At 40.6% G+C, this 11,935-nt stretch overlaps 2 protein-coding genes across 2 annotated transcripts; one reads left to right on the forward strand and one right to left on the reverse strand.

The window, feature by feature from the left end:
- Window positions 1–161: 161 nt before the first annotated feature.
- On the forward strand, window positions 162–2,596 carry sdr39u1 (short chain dehydrogenase/reductase family 39U, member 1). The gene is made up of 6 exons (XM_062023132.1): window positions 162–320; window positions 782–888; window positions 976–1,058; window positions 1,136–1,257; window positions 1,351–1,503; window positions 1,597–2,596. The coding sequence occupies exons 1-6, from the start codon at window positions 305–307 to the stop codon at window positions 2,022–2,024; spliced, it is 909 nt and encodes a 302-aa protein (XP_061879116.1). The 5' UTR covers window positions 162–304; the 3' UTR covers window positions 2,025–2,596.
- mettl17 (methyltransferase like 17) lies at window positions 2,100–11,881 on the reverse strand. The gene is made up of 14 exons (XM_062023131.1): window positions 11,517–11,881; window positions 11,177–11,318; window positions 7,514–7,663; window positions 7,348–7,435; window positions 5,879–5,960; window positions 5,726–5,799; window positions 5,319–5,413; window positions 4,360–4,430; window positions 4,145–4,252; window positions 3,968–4,036; window positions 3,850–3,900; window positions 3,674–3,760; window positions 2,366–2,562; window positions 2,100–2,261 (listed from the first exon to the last, which is right to left on the reverse strand). The coding sequence occupies exons 1-14, from the start codon at window positions 11,583–11,585 to the stop codon at window positions 2,162–2,164; spliced, it is 1,383 nt and encodes a 460-aa protein (XP_061879115.1). The 5' UTR covers window positions 11,586–11,881; the 3' UTR covers window positions 2,100–2,161.
- Window positions 11,882–11,935: the final 54 nt, after the last annotated feature.

An 11,935-nucleotide genomic window follows, 5' to 3' on the forward strand; every position in this document is an offset into this window, starting at 1 on the left:
TAGAAAGTGTTTTGAAGTAAAGTTCTAATCCTTTTTTAAAGCCACAAAAAACAGGTCGGGTATTGAGAAACTTACATTTATGAATATAAAACATGGCCAATAGTATATATAATAGAGATTGCAAGGGCAATTTGTTTTTTACTACAAAATGACGTAACGTCCGGCATACGGCAAGTCGGTGGGTCAAAAAAGCATTTTGAGGGAAAGCAGTCCTCCAGTCCAGACCTCTGCTGCCTTCACTAAATGAACGTCGACCCCAAGCGACGTCTGTTTGTTTTAATACCCAGGACTACATTTGGTTACAATGAGAGTCGTAATAGGTACGTACTATTCGATCTTGGCGAGATTATATCCTTTACTTAGTGAAGGAAAGGTCATTATGAATATGACATAATGGTCTCTGCTGTTAAAGCAGCGTGCCGTACTTTCACTAGTACTTTAAAAAAAAAAAAAGCTTTACTGATAATAACAATAAAACGATACCAATACATATGCACTGAAACATTTATAATGTGAAATTAGTTCCCCCTTGCGTAAGTGGATAACTGGTTTTGTAAGTATGTTTTACGCATGCGCAGTTTGTGGCATTCTGTTAGCATTTAAAGTTATTGACCCCAAAAGGGACAAGCGGTAGAAAATGGATGGATGGAGTTGAGTTGCATACATGATACATCACAATTTCCAGTTTCTCTATTCAACATGTTCGAAAAGTAGTAAAAAAAAAAGATCAATTATGCAAATAAATATTTTTCTATCAATCATTTATGCAACGTTCTTGTAGGAGGTGGAACTGGCTTTGTGGGTCGTGAGTTGATTCGCCTTCTCAGAGATAAAGGTCACGAGGTCACCGTCATCTCTCGCCAGCAAGGTCCTGGGAGAATAACCTGGGTATAGCGATTACAACCTATGAAGGATGTATATTTAGTTAACAGTAGAGAATCGAGTAACCTTGTTCATCTGTCCTTGGATCTGCAGAGTGAGTTGAAGTCAGGCGGCCTCCCACCATGTGAGGGCGCTGTCAACTTGGCAGGAGAGAACCTCATGAACCCTCTGCGATTGTGAGCGTCACACATGTAACCAACCCAAACTGGGGCATCTTAAATGCAATCCTTTTCACTTTTGTTTTGTACTTTAGGTGGGGCGAAAGCTACAAGGAGGACTTGTTTTCCAGTCGTATTGACACGACAAAAGCTCTGGCTCAAGCGATAGCAGCGTCGCCAAGTCCTCCTCAGTCGTGGGTCCTGGTGTCTGGTGTAGGTCAGCATCCATCAAAGTTGTATACATGTCATGTATTGCCTCTTAATGGTAAATATTAGGTATCATTCCTTTGTTTAATATGTGGACCCTCAGCGTGCTACCAGCCCAGTTTGACAGCTGAGTATACAGAAGACAGTGATTGGACGCCCTTTGACCTGCTCTCCAAACTCGTGCAAGAGTGGGAAGCTTCTGCACTTTTGCCAAAAAGTGTGACAGAAAGCACCAAGCAAGTGGTAATCAGACCTGGTGTGTACACTACAGTACTACGTTTGATCAATTGTTTGCATCTGCTGAGAGGGGAGTTTGTTTGAACATCACTGTTCCTTCCTTCTTCCACAGGGGCAGTGTTGGGTCGTGATGGCGGCGCTATGAAGCAGATGCTCCTGCCCTTCTGGCTCGGCCTCGGCGGTACCCTTGGCTCCGGGCAACAGCCCTTTCCTTGGATTCACGTTTCAGACCTGGCGGGACTCATCGCTCACGCCCTGGAGCCTCCCATTGGCACGCCCCTATCCTCACCGCAGGTCTTTAACGGAGTAGCCCCCGCCCTCAACACCAACTATGAATTCACTAAAGAACTAGGGCGGATCATGAGGCGGCCCACCATCTTTCCTGTGCCGGGTGTTGTCATGAACGCTCTAATGGGCACGGAGAGAGCCGTGGTTCTCACTCAGGGCCAGAAAGTGCTTCCCAAGAGGACTCTAGAGGCCGGGTTTCAGTATAAGTACCCAGACCTGTCCTCGGCCCTCAAAGAGATTGTAGCAAGTTAAAAATAAAGATTTTGTATCACAGAAACAATTATGTTAACAAATGGAGAAAGTGTCTTCAACAACAATAACTGCATCCTAGTTAGAAAAATGGACATTTATTGGTTCCTACGTGAATAGTGGTGAGGCGTCCTGCGTCATCACTCGCTGTCATTTTGGATCATGTCATTGTCATCTACATCCGGGATAAGAGGAAGCTGGTCGCCCCACTCACTGTTGCGGGCGCAGCGGTACACGTACCTAAACAAGAAACGTCAACCATATCAGCAAAAGCTTTCGTTTTGGCTTATTAAAAAAATGTTTATCATGTTGAAATAAATCAAAAGCCAGCTGGGAGCTCACACCTGCTGTGTTTTTGTGCGGTCACTACTACGTGCTTCAGCTGACCGTCGGGGCAGCACAGGCGGCAATGCACATGTCTTGTCCTGGCCTGCGGGGACGCAATTAGCCTGGACCACTCCACCGCCCCGTTGCTCTTCGCCTCAGGAGGGGGCTCCCGTGACAGAATCAGGTAGCTGAACTTCTCAATCTGACTGTTGTGCTGAAATAAAAATCTTGATATGTGAACACAATGTTTGGTTCAATTTTAAGGGTTGTGTTCTTAGGCCTGGGCTAAGAATACATTTTGCTGGACACTATATTGTCAGCATTACATTGAGACCAAAGCACTAATCTTATCATAATAAAGCTGTATATTGCTGTAAATTAGCAATATACAGCGATTAATGAATTTCCACAAAGTAATAAGAATTGTAAATAAAATATTTTCATTGTTAGGGCATAAAAAAATGTTTATGACTTTCTAAATGTGTTTTTTAACTTTATGAGAACCCTCTAGACACAGTTTCACTTTTAATCCAATTTAGTAATGCTACCTGCGGCTGAGCAAATCAATGGCCATGATACTGAACAGCGTGCTCTGATTGGTTTGATCTAATCTGGTGGCCAATACTACTGTATGTATATACATATAGGTGTACATGTATTTGTGAATATACATATACACCTATGTGTATATGTATTGTAGTTAGCGGTTTTTGGAGGGTTTTATGCGCGCAATAGAGGACTCCCATGAGCCTTATTGTTAGCCACCTGGTACTTGTCGAATATTACGAATTACAATGCATAAAAAAAGAAAATCAGGGCAGCACGGTGGAACAATACGAAGGTCCTGGGTTCGATCCTGTGCTCAGGATCTTTCTGTGTGGAGTTTGCATGTTCTCCCCGTGACTGCGTGGGTTCCCTCCGGGTACTCCGGCTTCCTCCCACCTCCAAAGACATGCACCTGGGGATAGGTTGATTGGCAACACTAAATTGGCCCTAGTGTGTGAATGTGAGTGTGAATGTTGTCTGTCTATCTGTGTTGGCCCTGTGATGAGCTGGCGACTTGTCCAGGGGGTACCCCACCTTCCGCCCGAATGCAGCGGAGATAGGCTCCAGCACCCCCCGTGACCCCAAACGGGACAAGCGGTAGAAAATGGATGGATGGAAAAAAAGAAAATCATGTATGCATGTCTTATATAGGGATTGTGAAAGATTGGAAAAAGACAGTGCAGTTCCCCTTTAGCGATGCCGGCAAAATATATGTTATTTTTATTCATCTTTCGATTAATTAGTTTATTTATTATCAGCTCAAGCCAATTCAGTCTTACCCCGTAGAGCGGCATGTACATCTGGTGGAAGTTGCAGGGTACTGCAGGCATGAGCGCTAGTTTGGGACATGTCTTTTCATGGGAACACTTGAATAGAAAAATACATTGAAAGAGTGAGACATCTCGATCGTGCTTGATTAAAAAAAAAAGACATCTTAATACTTAGAAATAAATACCGGTGCAAACACTGATGCTGGTCTGGTGTCGTAGAGGGTCTTTTCTTTCTTCTAAAAATTAGAAATGAAGACTTAACTAACTCATCAAGCTGATTTTTTTTCTTTTAATGTACATTACCTGTAATAAAGCATCTCTGGCCTCCATGAGGATCTGATGCCCTTCTTTGGTACCGTTTTCCACCAACAACTGTGGAAACATTTTTCAAGCACTTCATAACAACAAGGTGACATGTCGTGAAAGTAGATATCACATTCACTCTGGCTTATTAGTACAGAGTTGCAACATTTGACTGACCAGATAGGAGGAGGTCTTTCTCCACAGAGTGAACACCGCCTCTTCTCGCTCCTTAATGTTGGGAATCTCCGACAAGGTGTAGGCGGACGTCACCAGGTCAAACTGCACCTGAGAGGACGACACATGGTGGAATCCTAATCAATCAATATTGTCTGCAAGAAAATGTCAAATAAACCACATGCAGCGTGTGTTATTATTATTGGACATGGTCTCACCTTGGGGGAAACGGGGAGGAACTGCCTAAAGTAGACGTGCTTAATGTGAGAGGGAGCGTGTTCATCATCACCTTCCCAACCGCAGCAAAAGAACAACAAGTTAGTCTTTTTTACAAAGCACTAACAACAGCAGGTCTGATATTAAAATAAGTACACTGGAACCTTGAGTTATGGAGTTGCTTGGTTCTTGAACAAGGTTTGTTAATAGAAAAGCAAATATCTCCATAAGAGAAATGTAAACATTAATAATGGGTTCCAGCCACGACAGAAGTCCATATTTTAGTAGAAGTCTGAAAAAATTGAACACAGTACAAAGCACTATACAGTACTGTATATCAAACAAACATATCAAGGGGGTAATGGATCAACTTTCTATCTAATAAAGTCAAAACAATAACCAGCTGAACTGTCCTCCTCCTTTTTAGCCGCCACACACATTGTCACTAGCTCTGTGATGTACTCAGTTTGAAATCACAAAACTCCATAACGTTAACAGCGAGGTTGCTACAGGAAAAAATAAAATCCACTTAACATTGTTGGGGTAAAAGAGGAGGCAGTGTCAACAACACCGTGGTTACCTCCTGAGTGTTTCAAACCACACATTGCTTGACCTTTGCTTTCTTTGGACTCATATGGAGCTAGCAAAACTACACAAATGCTTTAAAAATGCTTAAAAAAACACAGAAAGTAGCAATTATCAGTAGATAACGACAGCACTGCTGTGCTGTCTGTCTGTTGACGGAGACTGATAATCCCACCTAAAATGGATAGGCTGCACGGCACAAAATGGCTGCGCTGTAAGCACACAATGGGGGGTGAAACGTTCGTACACAGACACAAGATTCATTTAACAAATATGTCTAATCGACCTGTGGTTTCAAAAATCAAAAAGTTAGTATAATGAGCGGTTCGTTAATTGATGTTCCAGTGTAATAGGCTGAGTGAGAGTGTGTGTGCACCTTTAAGAAGTCGCTCTGCCAAAATGTTCATGGGTCCTGAGCTGTCTACACACACAATCTCCTTCAAAGTGTCAGCCCAGTAAGAGTGGGACGCCCTGTGAAAAAAAATAATTATATTTGGGGATCCAAATTTACTTTTAATTCATATTGCCTGAGGCGCAGTTCATACAATAGAAATGCAAAACAAAGTAAACTTGGACTGCTTTGTATTCACACTGCAGAAGTGAAGCAAATTTCCTTTGCACCTGAAGTGAATCCAACTAAGAACAAGAGTTAAAACATCCCTACAATGGACCGTAAAAGAAAATCATAGTGATTTTATTTAAAAGAAGTCCACTTCTGTACTGCATCCAGTAACTATACAGTATTTGTGCAATACCCTTTAATTCAGTTCACAGCACACTTACCAGGCCACAGTTCCCAAGCCAGACCCAAAATCCAGGAGAGACTGAGGGGCAAAAGTAGGATCCCGCTTCTTAATCTGAAACGGAGAGGAACATGAACAATAACTAGCTATATTGTTTCTCGTCTGGTCTTTATTCATGTCACTTTGTGGCCACCTCATTAAGAGCCCTCCTGACAGCAGCGTATCCTCCAGCCATGCGGGACGCCATATAAACCACGCCTAGCTCCTCATTATACCTAGAAAGACCACTTTGTCAATATTGGCCAGCATTCGACACATGTTCATTATTATTTTTATTTTTTTTAATACCATTTGAGCAGATAATTATCCGAAAAATAAGTTATGCCGTATAAAAAGACAGTTAACATTAGGGGTGTCCTGACTTCTGATACAACTTTTTTTACTTACAATACGATACAGATATCGGAGCCTTGAGTATTGTTCGATACTGACATTGATCCAATATGATATTGGCAGTAATCTTACAGACTTTATTATTTTGTAGTGTGGAATGTTAGAAAAGGCTTGATCAACCGAAATTAATCAGAGAAAATGGTAAGTATTAAAAAAACACTAACCTAATTATTATTAACTGTCTAAAAATGTACTTGTGTTGTCTTTAACTTGAAGTGGAATAGTAATTATTTTTGGCAACACCTAGGGGCTGCAATAATTCAATACGTTAATGTTGAATGATGCAGTCATGTTTGTTATTCGGTACTTTCTAATATGCTTCTGCCGTGGAGATTTTGTCTATGTGAGTAATACGTTCATATTGACAAATGTGCGGTTTTAAGACTGCAATATTGTTCAATTAAGGACAATTGTTACGTTGTGTGCTATTGTGAGTTTAGGTGTTGTGTAGCTGCTAGCTCCGTATAGTGTATAGCCTACTACAGTATGTTCAACTTTTGTAAATGATTTATCTAAAATAAAAAAGGCCAACCTTGTGTGCTTAGTAAAGGACATTTAGAGGCTTACTGGCTGTCCAGCTTTGCACATGTACACGTGCTGCAGGACTGCTTGTATTGTAGATTTTTGATGCGAGATGATATAATATGATACTTATTTTATTTGCTGATATTGGACCAATATAATAATAATGATAATAATAATAATAGGCTAGATTTACACAGCACTTTTTCTAGTGACTCAAAGAGTGTCACACTTAATACCCATCATTTATTCACTTCACATTTATATCTGATGGTGCTAAGCTACATCTGTAACTACAACTGCACAGAGACTGACAGAAAAGTGAAGTGAAGTGAATTATATTTATATAGCGCTTTTTCTCTAGTGACTCAAAGCGCTTTACATAGTGAAAGTGTCAGCCAACTTGCGCCTACGGCTTCTACCAAACATTAATTCACATTCATACACCAGTATGAGTGGCAAAGGGAGTAAGGTGGGTAAAGTGTCTTGCCCAAGGACACGAAAACAGTTACTATGATGGTGGAGCCTGGATTCGTACCAGGAACCCTCAAGTTTCTGGAAGGCCACTCTACCATCTGAGTCCAGCCACCCCGATATCCGGAACACCCCTAGTTAGCGTTTATAATGGATACTGTATATCTATGTTTGGCATCTACATCTGAATACAAAAGTAATAAACATAAGTACTTCAAAGGAGTCCAGTGATAAACTGTTCGTCTGAGCTCAGAAAAAACCTCCCTCTGGATGCGTTCCCCCAGTACGTGCTTGTCCACATCTGCAACGTAAAGAAGACAGACTCCAGCATATGTACAGAAAACTTCCAAAATATTAAACATATTCTCTTGTCACACACTTCCTGCTTTCTCCGCTGCTTTTTTCCACAGCTTATTCTCAAGACCGAGCGCTTTCTGTCTCAGGGTGGAGTCCTCCACAGCTCGCTTCCGGCTCCACAGGAAGTTTGTCAGCTTGAGAGTGCGGTCGGGAAGTTGAGTCACCTGAGCCCCTGTAGGTCAACAAAAATAATAAAATGCTAATATTCCATAAAATTGCGGTACTAAATTGTGTATAAAGATAAATGCACTTCCAAAGAAAAAAAGAAGAAGCTTAAAACAGAGGCCTGGGGAACACCCCTATTAACTGGTGAATCATCTCACCGTGGCTGTTTCTTTAAATTGGACATACACCACAGCAGATTATTCATTATTCATTTAAAGGGGAACTACATTATTGGCGATTTTTGCCTATCATTCACAATCCTTATGTGAGACAAGCACACATACTTTATATCTTTTTTTATACATTCTAACTCGTAAATAAACGTTAGCAAAAGTCAGCTAACAATGGAGCCAATGGGAGTCACTCCATTCCGCCTATAAAGCGCTATAAAAAACCCTCCAAAAACCTTCATAAATGTTCTATATGCATGTTGTAAGTATATATGTAAAGTAGTAACAGGCACATTCATAAAAGCATGTAATATTTACGTATTTTGCTAATTTTAAGCGCATTCATTTCACAGATGCATCACAACTTTTGCTTTTCCCTTCAATTACAACAACACTACCAATTATGACAGCCTTCATGAGAGCCATCAAAAACTACATAGGACAAATAATGATTTTGAACTATGGCTGGCCGATATATCGAATATACTCTATATATCGTGGGTTTGTCTCTGTGCGATGTAGAAAGTGACTATTTCGTAAGTATTCGAATATACGTTCTCACGCAGTTGCTTTTAGCTGCGGGCATTACACCACAGGCTTTTCTCACTCTTTTTTGTCTCTCTTTCTCACAGAGAGTTAAAACAAGCGCACCTTGTTCCTCCACAGAAGATTCACTTTCTCTCATAGGAATTTACAGTGCATTCTACAGGGGACACTTTCGGTCTGTGCGGGATTATCTGGACACTCGAACATCAAAACTCGAAATGGATTATAATTAGACTTAAACTCAGCCATCACGTGGACATAAATGACCACATGGAAAAATTGGTTCATGAATCTGCACAAAATAACACAAGAAGAAACATGAATTGGACATCATGTGGACTATGAAACCAACAAAAAAAAAACAAAAAAAAAAATTGTCATTATCATATGTTATACTTGTTCTGAAATTGTCATGTATCCATCAAATCTTCTGTTGAAACTTGGACTATATAACCAACATATATAACCAGCATATAAATTGATTGTAAATTAGGGGTGGGACCTGGATAAGCATTCTTGCTTTTTTCCCTGTATCCCTTTTCGGTGGGTGCCGTTGCATGTCTGTCAAATTACAAAGTGTTGCTATATATGTCTGTCTGCCGGAATAAATGAATATATATATATATATATATACAGTGGGGCAAAAAAGTATTTAGTCAGCCACCCATTGACAATCAATGGGTGGCTGACTAAATACTTTTTTGCCCCACTGTATATATCCATTTTCTACCGCTTGTCCCTTTTAGGGTTGCGGGGGGTGCTGGAGCCTATCTCAGCTGCATTCGGGCGGAAGGCGGGGTACACCCTGGACAAGTCGCCACCTCATCGCAGGGTCAACACAGATAGACAGACAACATTCACACTCACATTCGAACACTAGGGACCATTTAGTGTTGCCAATCAACCTATCCCCAGGTGCATGTCTTCGGCCAAATTGTTTTAACCCAATGCGACCCCCCGAGTCAAAAAGTTTGGGGACCCTTGGTCTAGTGTCTGCTCTGCAGCGCTGTGTTAATTGTGTGCTAAGTGTGTTGAAATGTTTTATTCTAGCATCATACTCTGTGTTTTTGAGCCGTTGCCATTGCATCATACTGTCATGTTTGTAAATCTGACTAGGGGGTCAGTGACTTAGCATTTTTGATTGATCGAAACTTGTATTTGTAGATTACACAGTACAGTACATATTCCGTACAACTGACCACTAAATGGTAACACCCGAATATGTTTTTCAACTTGTTTAAGTCGGGGTCCACGTAAATCAATTCATGGTACAAATATATACTATCAGCATAATACAGTCATCACACAAGTTAATCATCAGAGTATATACATTGAATTATTTACAATCCGGGGGGTGGGATGTGGAGGGGTGTGTGGGGGGGGGGGGGTTAGGTTTGGTTGATATCAGCACTTCAGTCAACAATTGTACCATCTGAGAAATGGACATTGAAACAGTGTAGGTCTGACTTGGTAGGATATGTACAGCGAGCAGTGAACATAGTGAGTTCAGAAAGCATAAGAACAAGTACATACATTTGATTATTTACATTTGATCATTTACAATCCGGGGACGTGGAATGTGGAGGGGGGAGGGTGTCAGTCTAGGGTTGTAGTTGCCTGGAGGTGTTCTTTTAGTGCGGTTTTGAAGGAGGGTAGAGATGCACTTTCTTTTACATCATACTGTATGTTTGTAAATCTGACTAGTGGGTCAGTGATTGAGCATCATACTGTATGTTTGTAAATCTGACTAGTGGGTCAGTGATTGAGCATCATACTGTATGTTTGTAAATCTGACTAGTGGGTCTGTGCCTCCCCAACCTCAAACCTCACTGCACGTCACTGAATTAGGCATTGCTGTGCGTCGGACACCGTCAGATAGGACCGTGAATTTTTTAATTGTTGCTCGAATACATAATTATATAGGGTACAGTGTTTCCCATAAACTGCCAAGATACCTGTGGCGGTGGGGGCGTGGCTATGGGCGTGGTCACAATGACATTGAGTAATTTGCATAATTTACTAGAATGATTTGATTTTCTCTAAAAAGGCTCAAAAAATGTATACTTACTAATTAATAATAACAGTTTTGTTTTAAACGTCCATCCATCCATTTTACAATATTATTACAACACTTTATGTACATATTTATATACAGATTTGAACAATAAGTTATTCACTGAAATATATTTAATAATTGTGGTTCTAACAAAAAATATATCTTATAAAATATAAAAGCTAAAATGTCTCAAAGCTCTGCCCCTTTAATTAGTGCATACTAAATAATTTAACTTTAGCCTACTACAACCATATTATTTACCAGCAACATAAAGTGAAACAGAGGCAGAGGTGTCCTGCCAGTCAGTAACAAATAAACAGAAAACAGTAGTGGTGGTAGATAGACACAGAGCTTCATCAAACATCTGATCCACTGAACAAAGAGCTCCAAAAATCTTGAACTTTAGACTGCCATCAGTTTTACTCCCTACACTTAACCATGTGTTTCCTACGGCCTGCAGACTTTGCACCCTTTGTTATATACACATGTTGTGTTTCTAATATAAATGCATTTAATAAAGTCAAATACAAATAAGGCAACAAGAGAAGTATCCTACACTTCTCTTTTGTAAAGTAAATCTGAACAGCCGATATGGGCATCTACATCAACTATATGATTTGCCTGAGAAGCTGGAGAGGACAAAAAAAATTAAAAAAAATTATTTTTTTTAAATTTGTGGCGGACGTAATTCTTTGGTGGCGGGCCGCCACAAATAAATGAATGTGTGGGAAACCCTGGGGTAACTTACTGTCAATGATTGAGCGTGCGGCTGTCAGGACCTCCTCGGGCAGGCGCAGGGTTTTGAGGTGGCTGACACCTGGATGTCGTTTGTGTGGTTGCCCTTCTAGGACATCCAAATTGGTCTGAGGGTTTGCAGCAGCAGTTATGTTCTGTGGGTTTAAGTATAAATTACATTAGCATTACATTTAAAATGGGACACATGAGAAGTTTAAAGTTAATAATTAGATAACAAACCAATTAAACCAAACACAATTCAACTACGAATACTACATAACAGCTGACATCAATTAATGGGTGACCTCTGTTTAATGATGCTGCATTCAATGACATCAACAAACCGCACTCACCCTGCTCACTATCTTCACTACGCTCGCCTGCTGACAGAAGACACGGAAAACGTAGCGTCGTGTCCCCATAACTACGCCCTTACAAAGCAAGGTAAAGGTGTTTTTAAAATGTAGTAATGCCAAGTAAAAGTTTCAGCCACCTCCACACTTTGGTGGACACATTTCCTGGGTCCCTCAACAAAATATTTCCGGTCATGACGTGAGGCGGAACTATTGTTCTTGAAACTTTTGTTCCTAGTACCCGAAATCTTACAAGTTTTCTTTCGAGCCAAACCACTTAATACTGTGTTGGTAGTTTATGATAAAGTATTTTTTTATTACGGTCATACTTAACCATGTATCGAATGGTTAAAGTGACATGCACTTGGATTCCACGCCTTTTCTTACTTCCTCCTAAACGTCGTGTATTCCGTCTTTTA

The sequence above is a fragment of the Entelurus aequoreus genome, linkage group LG16 (assembly GCF_033978785.1).
Source record: "Entelurus aequoreus isolate RoL-2023_Sb linkage group LG16, RoL_Eaeq_v1.1, whole genome shotgun sequence".
Taxonomy (NCBI): Eukaryota; Metazoa; Chordata; class Actinopteri; order Syngnathiformes; family Syngnathidae; genus Entelurus; species Entelurus aequoreus.

Bases quoted from the DNA above. Each gene is read 5' to 3' on its own strand.
- sdr39u1 (XM_062023132.1), top strand. The intron at 889-975 runs GTATAGCGATTA...TTGGATCTGCAG, and splicing joins GTCCTGGGAGAATAACCTGG to AGTGAGTTGAAGTCAGGCGG. The intron at 1,258-1,350 runs GTCAGCATCCAT...GTGGACCCTCAG, and splicing joins GGTCCTGGTGTCTGGTGTAG to CGTGCTACCAGCCCAGTTTG.
- mettl17 (XM_062023131.1), bottom strand. From the start codon at position 11,585: ATGGGGACACGACGCTACGTTTTCCGTGTCTTCTGTCAGCAGGCGAGC. The intron at 5,800-5,878 runs GTGGCCACAAAG...TCTCCGTTTCAG, and splicing joins TCAGGAGGGCTCTTAATGAG to ATTAAGAAGCGGGATCCTAC. The intron at 4,431-5,318 runs GTGCACACACAC...GCGGTTGGGAAG, and splicing joins GGCAGAGCGACTTCTTAAAG to GTGATGATGAACACGCTCCC.